Raw genomic sequence first — 20,051 nt, 5'->3', positions numbered from 1 at the left:
AATTAGTTATTTTGCTATGTATAGAACAATGGAGAGAAATTATACTTGACTCATGTGGTGGTATAAGCCGAATGAGTCCACTTTATGCTTTTTGTATATTTAGTTTGAAACTAACAATAGATATGAAACCTATTTCCATAAACACGCAGCTGACACAATGGTAAGTTTTCTAGCTTGTGGTGATTTGCGCCCTGAGTCGGAATTCAAGTCGTTCGACTTTTTAAAAAATAAAAGCATTAAAAAAGCGATCACGGTAACCATTTCTAAGACACACCCTGCCTTCTCTCCCCCGACCCAGCCCTTTCTGAACTAGTGATAGACAACTGATAGGATCGTAGCGCATTAAGAAACTAAAAGCATTCAACGATTGGTAAAAATATTTTGAATCGCACTGATATGTTATTGTTTGTCTAGATCTATTAGAGATTTAAAATAACAAAACTGACCAAACTAATTAATAAAATAAAACTCAATATAAGCCTTTTTCTTGTTTTTTTATTAAGTATTATATAAATGGGAATAACTCCGCCCTACTATATGTACCAATCAGGTACAACTTTTTTCTTTTATTCGATATCAACACTCTGGCCCCAAACCCTTCTATGGAACAAAAACTATACACAGAACTGCATAATCTGAAAACCACTGCGCGGTTTATCTTAGATACAGGATAACCCTGAACTCTCCAACATGTCAAATGAGAACAAAGAAGAAGAATAAGATATTGTAGTAACTCCAGTGGCGAACCGAAAGGGTTAATGTGTGTGCGGCCTACTGATACACACGACTAAGGCCAATCACACAGGTCAACGGGTCAACGGCTGTCGATAGACAAGGGACAGTACTGCTAATAACCGCAAGTATGACCTGTGTTGTGGTCATGTGATCAAGAGCTTTCGCGGTCGAGAGACACGGTGTGTAACAAGGGACAGCTGAGTCCAGAACAGCAAGGCATAAGGACTGTGGTACCTTTGGTACCTTCGAAAATGTAGCTGTACAAGCTAGAGAGACTTGTTAAGTTAGGTAGTTCTATTGTGTTAAAGCATTTGAATTTGATGTAGTGTTGAATTGGATGTTGATGTAATTGTCATTAAACCGCCACTTTGTTACTAGAAGCTCTTGTTGTCAAGTTCTTGAGTTAGATGTGCTGTTGTGTTGTTGTTAAGTAGTGTTTGTAGAAGGCATGGTAGAGAAAATCTTAACAATATCAACATAATAATTACCGATAACTAATTGACTGATTGAGCATATATTTTTTATTATTGATTAGTGTTTTGTTAGGTAAAATTAATAAGTGTTTAAAGTATCAACTAGTTCGCTGCATGCGTACAGGAGAAAGAGCGTTAACATTATTGAAGGGAGCTTAACCCCCCCCCCCCAAAAAAAAAAAAAGTAGCCAAAATAGTGAATTACCAGTATTTAATTATCTGATTAGCTTCTTTTTTTTTCAATTACAAATGTATGTCTTGTCTATGTCAATGAGTAATTGTGCAAAGTTTCAGCTTGATCCAAGATAGGGCGTGGGAGAAACAACGCGTACACACTTTTGACCAGACAGAGTGAGTTGATATTAGCTTCGTCATAAAATACCTTTTTTTACGTTTTCATTCGCATTTGAAACCAGAAAACTATTTAGAATACCTTTTTAAAAAGACGATACCATCTTTATATAACTTATGCAGAGATTGGGTTGCCCTTACAGCCTAATAACTAATGGGAGTAATATAAAAAAATAACATCAATGGAACTTCCCCCCCCCCCTCCCAAGAAAGAATCCTAGTTAAGAGAATGTCAAGATCTACTACACTTTATAATATTTCAATGATAAGCATTTACATCTAGACTGAATTCTTATCTTATTTCATACAATATAGACGTTACTTCAAAAAGATGATTACGTCCTACGCGCAGGGCCGCCGCTACATATTGTGCAATGTGTGCATTGCACGCAGGCGGCCGACTTTAGTGAAAATATAAACGATATTCGTACATGAGAAATTATTTCGGATACTAGAAACAAAAAAAATAGAGCAGCGTACTAGGGATTCTCACGGGTTTTTCCATAGGCGTTTATTGTAATATTTGTTGTAAGTCGGATAGCCCGCACTGTAAGTAGATCTATTACTGGTAATTAAAAAGTCAATTTTAAAAATATATTCACGGTTGTGGTGGGGGAAGGGGGTGCAACGTTCTGACAAAATGGGTGTTATGGAATGTGTGTGTTTCCTAGGCGGCGTTAAGAAGAGTTTAAGCGATTGAAAGGCTAGGTGGTTATGAAAGAGTAAAGACTTTTTTTTTTACTGTCAGCTAGATTATGTTTAAATGTCAGTTTATTTCATTACTATTAGATCTATATTTTATCTCAAGTTAAATCGTAAATAATAAAAGTGTATTGAATTTTTGTTCACAAATAATTTGTTCAAGTTATTTAAAGTTTAGTTATTAAAAAATATAAAACGCCTACATTGATTTAGTTGACAAGCTGTCTTGAGCTACAAGCCAACAACAGGGGGGGCGGGCGAAAACATGTTCAGACCCTAGACTTGACCGGAAACCTGCCGTAACTTCAACTCTACCTCCAGGAAGAGCTTTTTTTTTACAACGCTTAAAAGTTACAGTGAACTTTCATGACTTTAATTTGGATTCTAATGATTCTATACACAGTGTTCAATTAATATAGGCTAAAAATAAAACCTAAAAATTGTGACTAAGTTTCTTTTCTTTTTAATTACATTCTAAAAAAGACACTCACGGACCTCACTGTGTAAGCTTACTATGCTCCTTTGGGTTCCAGCTTCTAAAGGGTCTCGAACAAAAATGTTATATAGGGAGTCGCCACCCGGGAATGTGAGGAATTTTTAGGCAATTCTGAATCTGTGCCTGTCAGATGATTGTGGACTCAATGCACATTTCTCTAAAATACAATCGTGATAATTATTATGGAACGTTGAAATAGTTCCACTGTCAATGGTTTTTGTATTTCGAGATTTTTGTGTGGATTGTTGTTGTGATTGTTGTGAACTCCTTACAGTGTTTATACTTGACACAGAACGTACTAGTAATAATTCTTTCAATAACTTAAGAGACGCCAGAGGTGAATTAACAACAAAATATATAACTTTAATAAAAGTAAATCAGGGTCTCTGTAGCTGAAGACAACGCATCAAACATTAACTAAAATGAATATATACATAATTATAAAACTGACTTCTATACTACTTATATCGGACGACTAGGCTCCATAACTCTGGCATCTAACAACAACAATAAACGTCAAGCGCTGTCACTCTGTCCCAACCAATGGTCCAATGAAATAATAGTACAATTAATACAAAAAACATAGAATTCTTTAAGCCTTACAACCCAGGTTCTATGAAGTAAAAATACAAAAACATAATCACCACAATAGTGCTTCAACGTACAATAACAAACAAGCTAACATATCCACGTCCAGACCATATAACACTGTTGATCAAAGTTATCGAGAAATTGTATAAAGATCATGAGCATTTACTCTGTTCATCAATTATAATTTTTGCAAATACAGGGGCAGAGGCAAGTAGTCAAAACTGTTTATCACAAAGAACCAAGATGTCAGATTTCTGTAGAAATGTATATCCGAAATTGTTCCTAGTGCATGATTCATAGTTGTACTTGAGTGGTACATCAACGGTGCGAATATGAAAGAAAAAAATGGAATGGTCTACAAAAAATGGATTTAAATCAAAGGGCACTTTTAGAACAGTGTCCAGCTGAGTCTTAATGGAATTTTTTTTTCTAGAGGAAAAAAAAAGGGGGGGGGGCGGCATTTTTAATTTCGCATACAGGCGGCCACAACGTTCGCGGCGGCCCTGCCTACGCTTCATGCATTTAGTCATGCATATTAACCAATGACCTTAATTCTGCCAAGTCACTGGTTTTCCAGGCTAGCTTAGGTAACCCATTCCATGTTCTAATAGCACTAGGGAAAAAGAAGCATTTCTACACATTTGTCCTATTATTAAATCAATAATGCTTTACATTTGAAAATTTTCCAATGTTACAGTACTGCTTTGACTCGTGCTCCATCTTGTCACACGACCTGATGAGATTGCCCTGGTACCTCTGTATAGTCATTGAAAAATTCTTAATTCATTTACATTTAGGCTATTCTGATGGTTGAAATACAAGAAGAACTCTACATGTATCGGTTCATCTGTTTCGGCCTTTCACCAAAACTCATTTTGCAGGGTTTTTTTTATCTGTGCACTGCATCGTGTTGGTCAATGTAAATTAACATACACGTTTAATGTGTTTTTTTCTTAGACGTGCAAGCATCCGGAGTCATAGAGATCTAGCAAAGGGGGATATAACGAGACTGCAAACAATTTTTGATTAGTGTTTTCATTAGGCTTATCTATATGATTAAAACTTGTTATTGGTATTTTTACCGATCTTTATATTATGTCGTTCCCCTGTTTGCCGATGGTGTGGGGAGCGAATACCTCTACTGTCCTTCCGATCTAAAACCTTTGAGTGGGGGGGAGGCGGTCCTACTTTTCGGAGAAATCATAGTTTGTGAACGAAATTAGTTGAATATGTATATAATGTAAAATACGTGAACCCATTGTATATTATGTCGCACCACGCTCTAATCTCAAATTTATCATTAGTAAATATAAAATGAAAAAGGGTTACATGCAATCACCTTCCCCCCATCGGACAAACCAATAATGTTTCTTTTGTTTTATAGTTAAGAAAATACAAAATAAAAAAATATCTGTCACTAATATAATTTATATATGCTATAAAATTAAATTCTTATATCGAGTCGCCCCAACCCTATTCTTTAATGCCAAATGCAATCATTAGCAGAAATTATAAAAAGGAATGAGGATTAATCGTTTTCATTTTACCGCCCTTCCTCTTTCCAGACAGAGTTTATGTAATTTCACATGAGTTTATCTTAATTATTTTAAGAAAGACTTCGCTTTGGAAAATTTAGAATTCAAACGAATTTTTTTCAGTATAAGAGTCACGATTGAGATGAAATCTAAACCCAAATATCTTTTCCTAGTCGCATTTTTACATCATTTACTCAATCTGATATTTTTCTAGTTAAATAAGTTTTGGACTATAACTCACAATTTATACTTGAATTTTATTGAATAATATTTATCGATTAATTTTTTTTTCGGCGACGATCCTCAAAGCCTTTATCTAAATATGTGGGATATCTAACCGTATCTTATCTTTTCAAGGAACAAATCGGTTTTATTTGCAATGTATTAAGGGCCTAAAAATTTATATTAGAATATTTTTCAACATTATTCAAAGGGTCCTTTAAAATAGGATGAATAATGAGCTTTAGGTCACAAGAATGCGTTTCTTCAGTGAAGAATTAAAAAAAACGCTTTTCGTGATTAGGCTTCGACCTGAACCCCAATGATGAATAATGAGCTATAGAGATCAGGAGAATGCGTTTCTGCAGTGAAGAATGCAAGAAAATGCTTTTTGCGTCGGAGCTTTGCCTCGAACCCCACTAATAAATAATGAGCTATAAATGTCAAGAGAATGCGTTTCTTCAGTGAAGAATGCAAGAAATCGCTTTCTCTTCCTTATATTATATTTTTATATATATATCTTTTTTTTTTGGGTTTATATGATTCTTGCTAGCATAGAATAGAAAATCTAGCAGAGTATTTACACGTATCTTCCAAACAGAGGAGTAGTTAGCAAATCTTGCAAGGCGCACTTAAGTCAGAACATTGGATTTTCCTATCTACGCCAATGTTAATTAGCAATTCAAATCTTGTAGGTTCACTTATCAGTTTTTAAAATGTATTTTGTGAGTGTAACACGTTGCTCCATCTTGTTAGTCTTAGTTTCTATATAATGCTAACAAGAAGACACTATTATCACCAGCTCTCATTCAGTGAGACTGACTAGACAGGGAGGTAAGATGTATTCACATTGTTATCGTAGTCTGTCGCGTAGTGTCTTTTGCTTTGTTTGTTTTTTTTCCTCTACTCGTATTACTTGTACGGGGCGAGAGTGTCTTGTATTTTTGTTTTTGAATTGTTTTTTGCTACGTCACAAAGTCCGGTGACATCTATTGGTCATTCTTTGTCATAAGGCAGTTCACCCTCTGAATTTGGTTGAAACGGACGGTGTGTTGGTCCGTAAATGGTTATTATATCTATAGTCTGTACTAGTTTCTCGTACTTATTATTCAGTAGGATTTTTGGACTCCTGTTTAGGGTGAGTTATTCTTTTGTGATATCTCTTAATGTATGTTGTATGAGGTTGTCACTATTTCTAGTTTTAGAGCAGAAGTTAAGTTTTGTGTTAATTTCGTTTATAGGGTGACAGTGTTGGAGTTGTATATACTGGCTTGAGTCTATGCAAGTGTAGGCGTCGCTTGCCGTCTTAGAAATATATATTACAGTTTTTAGTGTCATTGTCAAATTGGCGATCATCTGAGGTCTAACTTTACTATTACCGAGGTTGGCAGTTTTGTGACGCCAGTCGGTCAGAGTCTGGTGGACTATGAAACCAGGGTGACAAGTTGATAGCAGTAGCAAAGGTGCTTAAATTAATTATTGAATAATATCTCTATACATATAGGACGTCCCTGTTTGCGCTTTCCTTGTCATCGCAACTCTTGGTGTGCGTAATTCATTTTCTCGTAAAGCATATCCCGCAATCCTCATGCGAAGCTCTGTCACAGCCTCACTAAGTGTTCGACTCCCAGTTCAGCATAGGATTTCCTTGTTTGAGACCCGATATTCGATATAAAACGAAACAAGTCTTTGTGAATACTGAATACTGATTAATTTCCCTTGTTGGTTTATTATATATTATTTACCAGCAAATTATAGGCGAATTGTTTATTTTTAGCGGCCTGCAAAAAAAAAAAACTCTATTAGATATGTGTCTGTCTGTCCATTAGTCCGTCCGTCCGTTCCGTTTAGAAAACTAGAAACTAGAAAAGATAGTGAAAATCCGACATCATATTATTTTAGACCATTCAAAGTTCTGATGCAACGGCTACTTTTGTCTTTTCTGAAAGCGCAAAATCTAATTTTTAAAATGAATTATGCAATCAGTTTTTTCATAAAAATACACCACTTTTACAACTATTCACTATTAATAGTCACAAACAAGGAAGGCGTTTTAATAAGGGAGCAGAACCTAACCCTATTTTAACACATAGCAAATTGTTTTAGATTTTTTTGGTAAAAAAATATTTTTTTTTACATTCGTATTGCTAAGTTATGTAAGTTCTGTTATACTAACTACTACATTTACAAAAAAAAAAGTTTGCTTAGCAGATAAGTGGAACATAATAAAAAACAATTAAGAATTAGTTTTTCATATAATCACGTGAATCATAAATACCAGCACCTTATCTGACTTCGAATAAGAGATTGACTATTTACAAAACAATTATATCAATTAGATACACAAAATAAGACATCAGTTAGGCCAGGTTCACATCTATCTTCAAATTCACTTTGACCTATCCCTTAGTCTACTGGACAGTTGGGCCACCAAACAGGATCTGTCAACCTTCTTTCTTCTTTCTTCTCTGTCTTTTGTCATTGATAGAATATCATTCTAATATTCTTTCTGAAAATATTAAAACCTGCCCTTATTCATGCCTGGGTGAACCACTTCTGAGGCCGATATGGAGCTTGTGTTTCCAAACAAACTGTCTTTGTAATTTTTTTTTTTTTTTTATTGATTCATATTTGGTTATACCAAAATAAAATAATTTTGCAAAGTTTTAACTTGATCCGAGAACAGTTGTGGTATAAATAAAGTTTAAAACCTTTTTACTAAAAAAAAGAGACAGACTGAAACAGAGAGTTTGAATAAACTTTAGGATCTATAGAGAAACATCATAGTGCCTTTCTACAAGTTCGATAAAGAACTAAGAAGACAAAGAATACTTAGAGATTGAACTTTGGGCTATTTTCTAAATCATAAGGTTTGAGGTTGAGGGGCAATGCTGATAGCGGTAATCAAAATTTTAAATGTTTGGGAGAAAGGATGAAAGCTGGGTGTTCCATTTCGATTTATATTACTAGGAAAGGCCACGTAGAATGTGGTTAATGCTAGCTAATGAGTTTTATTTATTATTAGCTTTAAAATTATAATTGTACTGTCTATGTTAATTCATAAGATTATCAAATTATATTGTAGTTGGTTAATCAATTTAAAAAAAATACCGATTAATACACATATTTCAATTTAGCCTAATCTACGTAGCTACAAATTGAGAAAGACATTGTAAGTATAAAGAAAAATCTTCACTTTTTAATTTTCAACCCAGTATTTTTTAACCTCAATTATTATTATTATTATTATTATTATAGCTTTTATATAGCGCTACTTTCATGCTTATAGCAAGCTCAGAGCGCTTTTGTCCAATCTCATTTGTGGACCAGTGGTAGGAGGGGGTATCTAGGGGGTATCTGCCTTTAGGCGCTCAGTAAACACAACTCTGCCCGAGTCGGGTGTCGAACCTCGAGACCCCTTCTAGGTAGCCAAGTCAAGCCAAGTTCAAGCCCACTTAGCCTCTCGACCAGACCACCTCGTGATCTCATCAGAATCTAGTCAGCCTACACAACTAATTTATATGCCCAACTAATCTTATGTAAAGTCCCACTTCAAACCTTACAATTTGTAGGTGTAATATACTAAGTCAATTCATAACCTTAGAAACAAGGCTTTATTTCAATAAAACACGACTGATACACACAATAACACAGTACAGACTGGTCACGATTCACAGACTACGATAATGCGAACACGATTACAAATACTAGCACGATTACAAGCACGGGTAACACACAAGTTCATTTAACGATCACTCCATTCACCCCTCCTTTATTTCTTTCTGGGTCTTAGATTATAACCATGCGTATGAAGGGAAGGATCCGGAGGTATCTCTGGCGTAGACTTTTCTCCTTGCAAGTCGTAACTGTCCTGTACGGGACTCGAGTCAATATTGGCCTCTGGCATTGGGTGGCTCCCATGTGAGTCACTGATGACTTCTGGCTGGTTGTACATCATTGGGGTGGGACTCTGTGAATTACTGATAGTTTCAGGCACGTAGCGACTCCCTGGTGAGAGATCCAAAGAGTCACCGACCTGTTGAGGCAGAATACCGTTCTCTGGTTCGAAATAGTCGTTCGTGGAACTTTCCTTTGGCGCCAGGTGCCTAAGCGACACTGTCTCCTCCCGGCCGTTTGGAAATCGTATATGGGAGTACTGTGGGTTGCAGCTAATAAGTCCAACCTCTTGTACCAATGGGTCAAATTTTGAAGATCTTACAGGGGATTTTAGTAATACTTTGCCTGGGTTCTGTAGCCAAGTAGGCAAGGAGGTTCCCGTTGGCGATCTTCTGTTGAATTTGGAGATCCGTTCGTGTGGAGTTTCATTAGTAGAAGTACACAGTAATGATCGAATTGAGTGAAGTGCCTGGGGCAACACAGATTCCCACTGTGATAGTTCCAACTTCCCTGAGTCCAATGCTAATAAAATAGCCTGCCACAATGTTTTATTCAGCTTTTCAATTTGCCCATTTCCTTTGGCATTATAGGGCGTTGTCCTGCTAGTGGCTATGCCCTTAGAATGTAGATATTCTGTAGTTTCTGTGGACATAAATGATGTGCCACGATCAGAGTGGATGTAACTGGGTGTTCCAAAGAGGAAAAATAACTGGTCGAAGCACTTTATTACTGTCTTAGATGTCATATCAGGACAGGGAAAAGCGAATGGAAACCGCGAATATTCGTCAATCATTGTTAACAAATACTTGTTGCGAGTAGCTGATGCCAAAGGGCATTTAAAGTCAACACTTATTCTTTCAAACGGCTGTGTGGCCTTGATGAGCGTACCTGCAAATTCTTTATAGAATTGCGGTTTAATTCTATTGCAGGTTCTGCATTGTTGAATGGTCTGTCTGACCTCTTCAACCGAGAAGGGTAAGTTCTTTGACCTGACATAATGTAGAAGTCTAGTGACACCTGGATGACACAGGTAGTCATGGTACGTCTTCAGGCTACTTTGTTTCGTCATGGTTGCACAGTGCCCTCTAGACAAGGTGTCTGCTGCTGTGTTGGCGTTCCCAGGTCTATACTGTATATCAAACTTGAAGCTTGCCAGTTCCAATTTCCACCTTTGTATCTTATCGTTTTTAATTTTCTTGTCATGAGTGTCTTTAAATATGTATGAAATAGACCGCTGGTCCGTAATAAGGGTAAAATGATTGCCACACAAATAATGCTTCCATTTGCGTATGGCTTCAATTATTGCAGTGGCTTCTTTCTCTATGGCAGATTGATGCCTTTCAGTAGGTGAAAGAGTTCTAGAGAAGAATGCAATAGGTCTTCCCTCCTGATTTAAAGTGGCAGCTACTGCGATGTCAGAAGCGTCAGTTTCCACAATTAGAGGATGGTCATACTTTATGGTGAAAATTGCTGCTTTCTGCAATTCTTCTTTCAAGTCTTCCAACGCTGTTTTTACTTCTGTAGGTACAGGAAAAATTTGATTTTTCATTATAGGATACATTTTGTCGGAGAAATTTGGTATCCAGTGAGCATAATATGCCAAAAGTCCTACAATCCTTTTCTGAGACTTCAGATCTTTTGGAGGTGGCAAATCTCGCAGAGCTTGAAATCTATCAGGGTCCGGCTTCAAATGCCCTTTGGATATTTCATATCCAAGCAGCTTTACCTTCTTAGTAGCAAATACACTTTTACTTTCGTTGAAAGTTATTCCGTATTCCAGAGCTACTTTCTGAAAATGCAACAGATTTTTGTTATGGGAGTCTACATCTGTACCACATATTGTTACATTGTCGACATAGGCAAACGTGTCAGACAACTTTTCTTTTTCTATAATAGTGTCTATGGTTTTCTGGAAGCAAGCTACACCGTTAGTGACCCCAAAGGGTATTCTGCAAAACTGGTAGAGTTTACCACAAGCTTCGAAGGCTGTGTATTTCTTTTCGCTCTGTTGGATAGGTATTTGGTTATAAGCACTCTCCAGATCCAATGTGCTAAAGATTTCATACCTGGAAATTTTCTCCACCATTTCATCCACTCTAGGCATGGGGTAAGCGTCCAGGTAAGTAAATCTATTTATAGTTTGGCTATAATCAACGACCATTCGCTTTTTGTGCCGCTCATTGGTCGTGACAAGGACTTGAGCTCTCCAAGGTGATTTGGAAGGTTCAATGATACCGTTTCGTATCAATTTCTCAACTTCAGCTTTAATAAATTGTGTGTCTTGGAAGGAGTAACGACGAGATTTAGTAGCAATAGGTCTGCAATCAGGGGATAAATTTGCAAACAATTGTGGTGCCTCTACCTTAACAGCATTGAGCGAGCAGACATGAAATGCAGGTCGACCACCGTTGAATGGAATTATCAGTTCTTTGTGTAATGCGAGGAAATCTAACCCAAGCACTACATCAGTGCAAAGTTCATCTAGTAACGAAAGTTTGAATTGATTGTAAACTTCCCCTTTGTATTTTAGCGATGCAAACGTGTGGCCTCTTGTGACGCTTGACAGTTGAGATGACGCCATAGAAATTTTGTGCTTTGAACGTGTCACTGACCAATCGTACTCTCTTGGTATGTTTGAAGAAATGTAGCTTTCCCCGCTACCTGTATCAATTAGGGCTTTTAGATTCACGCCATTTACAGAGATGTGTACTGTTGATTTAGTTAAACCAGGTACAGACGAAGTAGCAATTAGTGATGTTAGATGTGTAGAGTCCTTAATGCAGCTACAATCTTTACAAGATTGTCTTTTAATCTCGTGGCTAGGAGATGTTTTGACTTTTGTTTTGGTTATAGGAGTGTTGCGAGACCTGCAAACCTTCGAAAAATGTCCATTTTTCCCGCACGAATGACACATGCAGTCTTTGGCAGGGCATTTCGCTCTGAGATGCCGACTACCTCCGCAAAAGAAACATTTAGTATTCACTGTTGCGATTGTTTCTGAGTCCACCATTTCTTCGGTTGAGATTGCCGATGACGAAAGAGATGACTCTACCAATTGAGACGGAGTACTAAACGAACTGGATTCTTTTTGGGCCATGTCGAGAGTCTTGGCAATATCTAAAGCCATTTTCAAGTCAAGGGATCTTTTCTCAAGTAGCCTCTGTCTAATTACACTCGAACGCATGCCGCTAACAAAGGCATCGCGAATGGCGTCCTCTTTATTTTTGTCAGCACTGACAGCTCGGAACTGACAATCTCTGGCCATCACTCTCAGCTTGTGTACAAATTGATCAAGACTTTGATCGACTTCTTGTTTGCAAGTTGCAAGCAAATGTCTGGCCAATGTTTCATTAGGGGCCTTCACAAATAAATTCTCAAGAATAGATTTTGCTTCTGAGTATTTAGAACAGGTAGAAATATACTGATATAAGGATGGAGACACAAAGTTGCATAGCAGGTCAAACTGTTCGCTTTCACTAGCCCCTACCTTCGTTGCGAATCTGTCAAAACAAGAAATCCAATGTTTCCATGTAACTGTAGCATTAGTTGAACTAGGATCAGCATCCAGTCTATTGGGACGCAAAAACTTGTCCATTTAAGAATGGTTTTATTGAAATAAATTGTAATATACTAAGTCAATTCATAACCTTAGAAACAAGGCTTTATTTCAATAAAACACGACTGATACACACAATAACACAGTACAGACTGGTCACGATTCACAGACTACGATAATGCGAACACGATTACAAATACTAGCACGATTACAAGCACGGGTAACACACAAGTTCATTTAACGATCACTCCAGTAGGGCAGATGCTACTTTAGCCTAGATGAACTAGCAGCCACCATGTAACCAGCACAATGACCAATCGCCTTTGCTTTCCCCAGCTATCAATTAGAGTTGGGTTGATTCAGGCGATACTCTAAAAATCCCGAAAATCCAAATTCCAATCTTCAGGACCACCCACACCCACTGACGAAATTTAGTATTGAATTCAAATAATCTGTATACGAATTTATTACTTATGTTAATAATATATACTAATTATTTATATTTCAACCTATTTTTAGATTATTTCGCCCCCCTCTCTAGTATGTTGGTCGATATGGTGAGGTCGGGAGGGGGCGATGGCATCAAATCCCCCCCCCATTATCTTTCGAGAGGGGGGGCGGTCAAATTTATATCTAGAAATAACAGCTTGCTAACAGAATCAATTGAATATCTATATGATTAAAACTTGTTATTGATATTTTTACCGATCTTTATATTATGTCGTTCCCCTGTTTGCCGATGGTGTGTGGAGCGAATACCTCTACTGCCCTTCCCACCTAAAACCTTTGAGTGGGGGGGGGGGCGGTCCTACTTTTCGGAGAAATCATAGTTTGTGAACAAAATTAGTTGAATATGTATATAATGTAAAATACGTGAACCCATTGTATATTATGTCGCACCACGCTCTAATCTCAAATTTATCATTAGTAAATATAAAATGAAAAAGGGTTACATTCAATCACCTTCCCCCATCGGACAAACCAATAATTTTTCTTTTTGTTTTATAGTTAAGAAAATACAAAATAAAAAAATATCACTAATATAATTTATACATGCTATAAAATTAAATTCTTATATCGAGTCGCCCCAACCCTATTCTTTAATGCCAAATGCAATCATTAGCAGAAATTATAAAAAGGAATGAGGATTAATCGTTTTCACTCTATCGCCCCCTCCCCTTTCCAGACAGAGTTTATGTAATTTCACATGAGTTTATCTTAATTATTTTAAGAAAGACTTTGCTTTGGAAAATTTAGAATTCAAACGAATTTTTTCAGTATAAGAGTCACGATTGAGATGAAATCTAAACCCAAATATCTTTTCCTAGTCGCCTTTTTACAACCTTTACTCAATCTGATATTTTTCTAGTTAAACAAGTTTTGGACTATAACTCACAATTTATACTTGAATTTTATTGAATATTATTTATCGATTCATTTTTTTTTCGGCGACGATCTTCAAAGCCTTAATCTAAAGATGTGGGGTATCTAACCGTATCTTATCTTTTCTAGGAACAAATCAGTTTTATTTGCAATGTATTAAGGGGCTAAAAATTTATATTAGAATATTTTTCAACATTATTCAAAGGGTCCTTTAAAATAGGATGAATAATGAGCTTTAAGTCACGAGAATGCGTTTCTTCAGTGAAGAATTAAAAAAAAACGCTTTTCGTGATTGGGCTTCGACCCGAACCCCACTGATGAATAATGAGCTATAGATGTCAGGAGAATGCGTTTATGCAGTGAAGAATGCAAGAAAATGCTTTTTGCATAGGGCTTCGCCCCGAACCCCACTGATGAATAATGAGCTCTAGATGTCAGGAGAATGCGTTTCTTCAGTTAAGAATGGAAGAAAACGCTTTTAGCGTCGGGGCCTCGCCCCGAACCCCACTGATAAATAAGGAGCTGTAGATGTAAGGAGATTGTGTTTATGCAATGAATAATGTAAGAAAATGCTTTTTGCGTCGGAGCTTTGTCCCGAACCCTACTAATAAATAATGAGCTATAAATGTCAACAGAATGCCTTTCTTCAGTGAAGAATGCAAGAAATCGCTTTTGGCGTCAGGGCTTCGCCCCGAACCCAACTGATAAATAATGAGCTGTAGATGTCAGGAGAATGCGTTTTCTTAGTGAAGAATACATGAAAACGCTTTTTACGTCGGGGCTTTGCCCCGAAACCCACTAATAAATAATGAGCTTTAAATGTCAGGAGAATCCGTTACTTCGCACCCAACCCCACTGATAAATAATGAGCTGTGGATGTAAGAAGGATGCGTTTCTGCAGTGAAAACGTCCCGAACCCCACTGGAGAATCTTACAGCGGTCTCCCAGACGACCAAGGCCTCAACATGACTTTTTTTTTTCGCCTAAGGTTGATAAACACTGCTTTATTTTATTCTCATATATATATATATATATATATATATATATATATATATATATATATATATATATATATATATATATATATGCTGTACGCACGTTTATGCACAGGGTTAGGGTTTACTCGGCGTTAGGGTAAGGGTTTGGAAAAAATCGCCCCCCCCCACTCCAAAGTTCTGGATCCGCTAGTGCCCACACCTTTATCATGGTTACATCGAGACCTGACTAGTGAGTGCTTGTCATAAAGCTGCAATACTGCCAAGATGTGTCTCTCTCAGACATTTCTTTAGTAGAGACCTGGCAAAAGAGTGCTTGTCTTGAGGCTGCACTATTCCCAAGATGTCAAGATAACATGGGACGTAAATTTTAAAAGTAAAAAAATAATAACAACAACTTTGTTTACATTAGCTCCTTTCAAGGTTGTTCAGTTGAATTGTATCAAGACAACTTAAGATATAGAAAACTATACTACATCATTTATAAAACATTTCAAGAATATTATCATTATTTTAAGATATATATTTTAATTGTAAGATTAAAGACTAAACAAAACAAATTTTTATAATTACTAAAATCATTGTCACAAAATTCATCTACAGTATGAATGTCGTGCCTGGTATAGGGTAGGCTAATATGGAGGATGAGGCTAGTGAGTTTTTCAGCCTTTCAAATGCTTTTTGACATTCTGTCGTCCAAATAAATAGCTTCTTTTGTTCTGTCAGTAAATGAAGAGCCCTACTAATGTTGGAGAAATTAGGCACACAACGTCTGTAATATGTACAAAACCCCAGAAAGCTTCTCAATTCATGAATATTCGTTGGGGTAGGCCTTTGCCTTACTGTCTCAACCTTGTCGGGATCAGTGCTAACTCCATCTCCTGACACGATGTGCCCAAGATATTTTACACTCCTTCCAAACAAAGAGCACTTCTTTGGGTTGAGTTTCATTCCAGCGCCTCTTATCCTTTCAAACAACTCTTTCAAATTTGCAAGATGCTCTTCAAACGTCTTACCTAAGACGATAATGTCATCATGATAGACAAGGCCGATGTTCCAGTTAAGACCTCTTAAGACACGCACCATCAGTCGTTCAAAGGTTGCCGGAGCATTGCAGAGCCAAAAAGGCATTACAGTAAATTGCCAGAGACCGTTATTCGGGGTTCCAGGTGATAAGCCAGCTACTTCGACACCAATTGTTGTAGGTCTCTAGGTTAGGCACTCAACGTAAGGCAGAATACTCAACACAGTTTAACAGGAAATAAATAGTTGTGTTTATTCACTAGGACAAACACATAACATCCTTCAGCTTCCTTAGAGTCTTGCTACTCATTTACCAGTCCTTTAATGGGCTAAAAACTAAAAAAAAATATAATTACTAAAAACATTGTCACAAAATTCATCTACTTAAATATTTTTCCAGCAACAAAAAATGCTGTTTAAAATTATAAAGTGTAAATTATTTAAATATTTATATTTGCAGACAAACCGACTCAACAAGACAAAATGTTTTTGCAAATCCTTTTGGTCGTCAGTCTGATGCAGTATGTCACATCTCAATGCACCGATGCCTGGTGGGGGATCAGCTTTGATTCGCAAGGTCAATCCAAATGTAATGAGATCAACGCTTACATCATTGGACTGAACAGATGGAAACACTATTGGGACGATCCTCTCGCTCACTTAGAAGGTGTTGAATGTTGTCAACCAATCGCTCCTTGGAATAACGTTGAACAGCAGGTAGTCTACGATGACTGGACTTATGCACTAGACAATGATTACTCCTGGGCTTTCTGTCGTGTAGGCTACTTCCTTCAAGGCTTGTACAGGTCAAATCAGGCATTTCCACCATATAAGGGCTATCTTTTCAACATCGAGCACGCACGATGCACCAAACCAGCCACTCACCCATTGAATTATGGGTCATGTCAAGATATTGACATAAGTTATTGTATGACTCAACAGGGTAAATGTTTCTGTCCGGCTGGATCTTTTCTGACAGGAATATACCGAGCTGACGGAGATGACCTTTACTTTTTGAAAAAAATTCGATGCTGTACAGTAGCATCCAACGCGTTGGTCATGGACGAGAAGAGTAAAATACAGACACGCATCATGGACACGACATTGTGGAATATGGCTACCTTAGCACATTACTTGGGTTATGGCTGGTGCTATGGCTGCCACGGGATGGCCGTTGGTGAAGATTTTAACAGAAATGGGGACACATGGGCAGCTGATACAAGTTCCTTCTGGGGCTCATGGTGCGAGGGAGATAAAAATGGTGAAAGACTCAACTTGGTTTTTGGAGATTGGGGATTTGCTGTCAAGGAAATTATTTATGGAGAAAGTGTCATAGAGGATCTTCAAGCTGAAACTGTAGACTCTGGAGTACTTTACAATAGAGCATCGTCCCCTGTTACTGAATCCATTAGTAGATCAAAGACAATTCAAGAAACTATTACACATTCTACCACTAGTACTTTTTCCAACAGTCACGAACTTGGAATAGAACTTGAATTTGATGCTAAGACTGTCAAGGGGAAGTTTTCTTATAAGACGAAATTTGAATATTCAACTTCAACTACTAATTCAAAGAGTGTCTCTGAAACTGAAGGCTTTATTAAACAATCTTCTATCACGCTTGGACCAATGGAAGGAGCTAAATACGAGGTAATCTTGAGTAAAAGTAGAACAACTGTACCGTACACTGCAATCATTGTGACCAAGTTTTCTACAGAAATGAGAGGATTCTTGCGCTGGGAAGACGGTAATGGTAACTTCCATCAACAACATAGAACTAACAGCGGCAGACCCACCTACAATTATCGGTTTGGAAACGCCAACAATCCATTTTACAAAGATCTTAAGAAACAAAGTGATAACAACGAAGGAGTCTGGATGTGGGGAATGTTATTTCAGAAGTTTCCAGATGCACGTCGAGTCATCAACAGACTTACTGATGAAACTCAATATCAATTTACTTTAACTGGGAAACTTGAAAAAGTTGAAGGCACAAATATTAATGTAAAGTGGGATAAAATTAAACTCAATCGCCGTGATGTCTCTGTGAATGATACACCTGGAAGAAATATTACAACTTACATTGCTGCTTCAGGTCCTGCTGATAAACCAGCTGTCGTTGAGTACCCCGAGGTTAATTTAAATAACCAGGAGTCATTTATACCTATTCAGATTCCTGTCACAGGAGAAGTCTAGAACTCTAAATATTCTGAACCTGTATTGTATTTGTATGCATTATGATCAATTTTAATTTGCGAATAAAACTTGATTAATTGCAAACTTATATAGAAATTTCTAAATTACCTTTTTTTAGTGATATCCCTTTAGAATAAAAAACCCATAACATGTGCATTTTCATTTGATTGTCTTTGAAATAAGAAACAGTCTCTTAAATAAAGTATTATATTTAGAAATATAGTATTAATTTTTTTTAAATATTTTTTTATGTGTTGTATATTTTAGATTATTTTACACAAACATATTTATCATGTTAAAGTGCAATTCATTATTATCGGCCTCGAAAGGGAAAAAGACACTATTAGTTTTGTGAGGCCTTTCTATCCGTCCATCCGTTCCGTTTACATATCAAAAACTAGAAGAGAAAATGAAAATCAGACATTATGATATTTTAGATCATTAAAAGTTCTGATGCAACTGCATCTTTTTTCTTTTCCGAAAGTCAACCATCAACGAAAAACTTCAGGCGAGGTAACTTTAAAAGAAATGTCATGGACTTTTTCATTAATAACTCAAGCTTCATTCATAGATTAGCGCATTTGTACACACATTTTGTATCTAAGGTCACAATGGTAAATGTGTCACTTTGGATCATTATAAAATTATATTTTCCATTTTTTTACTGACTCATTAAATAGAATACTGATTTAAATGTTGTTTTTCATAAAAAGAATTTTGATACGACTTTTTTTTGTAATAAGTTTTTAAAAAACCTGCTTTGACAGTTTTGACATATCATCATTCTAGGGGCCTTAATAGTAAATAAGAATAAATAGAGCCCAGATTTAGTAATATATATATGGCGCAAAAATGTACTAGAATGTCATCGCAACTCTTATGCGTAATTCATTTTGTCAAAGAACATGTCCCGGAAATCTCATGCGACGCTCTGTCACAACGTTACTAAGGGTCAACTTTATTTAGACACGATCCCTGTAACTGACTCCTAAAATTCGTCTTAGCAATCTTTGTTGACACACATTTAGTGTTTTTCAAATTTAGAAGATGACTATTCATTGTGCTTTAGAAAATGGAGCCCAGCCACTGGTAGAAATGTGTAACCTCTATATACATATACAGGGACGGGCTGGCTATATGGGCTAACGGGCAAATGACCGGTGGACCTGCACCAAATGGCGTGTGGACCTGCACCAAATGGTCGGTGGACCTGCACCAAATGGCCGGTGGAACTGCACGAAATGGACTGGTGTCATGGATTAAAAATTATTTTTTTTTAAGAAGGCAATTTAAAAAAGTTCCAGCAGCAAGAAACAGATGCCCGAACACGATTTCTTGTTGTTTTTAAAAACAATTATTTTGGTTAGAAATTCAACAACAATACCAAAACCTTTACACTATACACTATACAACATGTAATTATTATTATTTGCAAAACGTTAGACCGTGCTTTTTGCTATGTATTAGCATGCTTCAACACTGCTTTGATGTCTTCGAGGTTGTGTTTGGTTGGATCATTTTGCTGGTCGGCATGTGCGTTTAATGGCACTACCATTTGTTTTAACTCCTTATTTTCCCCGTCTTTTGATGGTTCTATTGACAATGTTACCGAAAAAGAGGGATGAGAGAAGTTTAGTTAGAAAACATTGATATAACTTACTTACTTAGACTTTGTTCCCCCAACGCCGTTGGGCCGCAATCTGTCTCCATAAAGATCTGTCATTGGCAATGTCTGAAGGCTCCTCCCACCTGGTGTCCACTGTTTTGAGGTCCTCCATGAATATATTTCGCCAAGTAATACGAGGACGTTCCTGTTTTGCGCTTTCCTTGTATCGGCTTACTGATGAAACTCAATATCAATTTACTTTAACAGGGAAACTGGAAAAGTTGAAGGCACAT

General features: G+C 36.9%; 1 protein-coding gene across 1 annotated transcript; it reads left to right on the top strand.

Moving 5' to 3' along the window:
- Positions 1-5,916: 5,916 nt before the first annotated feature.
- Positions 5,917-18,345, top strand: LOC106079839 (uncharacterized). The gene is made up of 2 exons (XM_056033906.1): positions 5,917-5,936; positions 16,417-18,345. Exon 2 carries the CDS (start codon positions 16,440-16,442, stop codon positions 18,150-18,152), a length of 1,713 nt encoding a protein of 570 aa, XP_055889881.1. The 5' UTR covers positions 5,917-5,936; positions 16,417-16,439; the 3' UTR covers positions 18,153-18,345.
- Positions 18,346-20,051: the final 1,706 nt, after the last annotated feature.

Source organism: Biomphalaria glabrata, chromosome 6, assembly GCF_947242115.1.
Source record: "Biomphalaria glabrata chromosome 6, xgBioGlab47.1, whole genome shotgun sequence".
NCBI lineage: Eukaryota > Metazoa > Mollusca > Gastropoda > Planorbidae > Biomphalaria > Biomphalaria glabrata.
The sequence above is the reverse complement of the archived record's forward strand: the minus strand, read 5'-3'. Positions and strand labels throughout refer to the sequence as shown.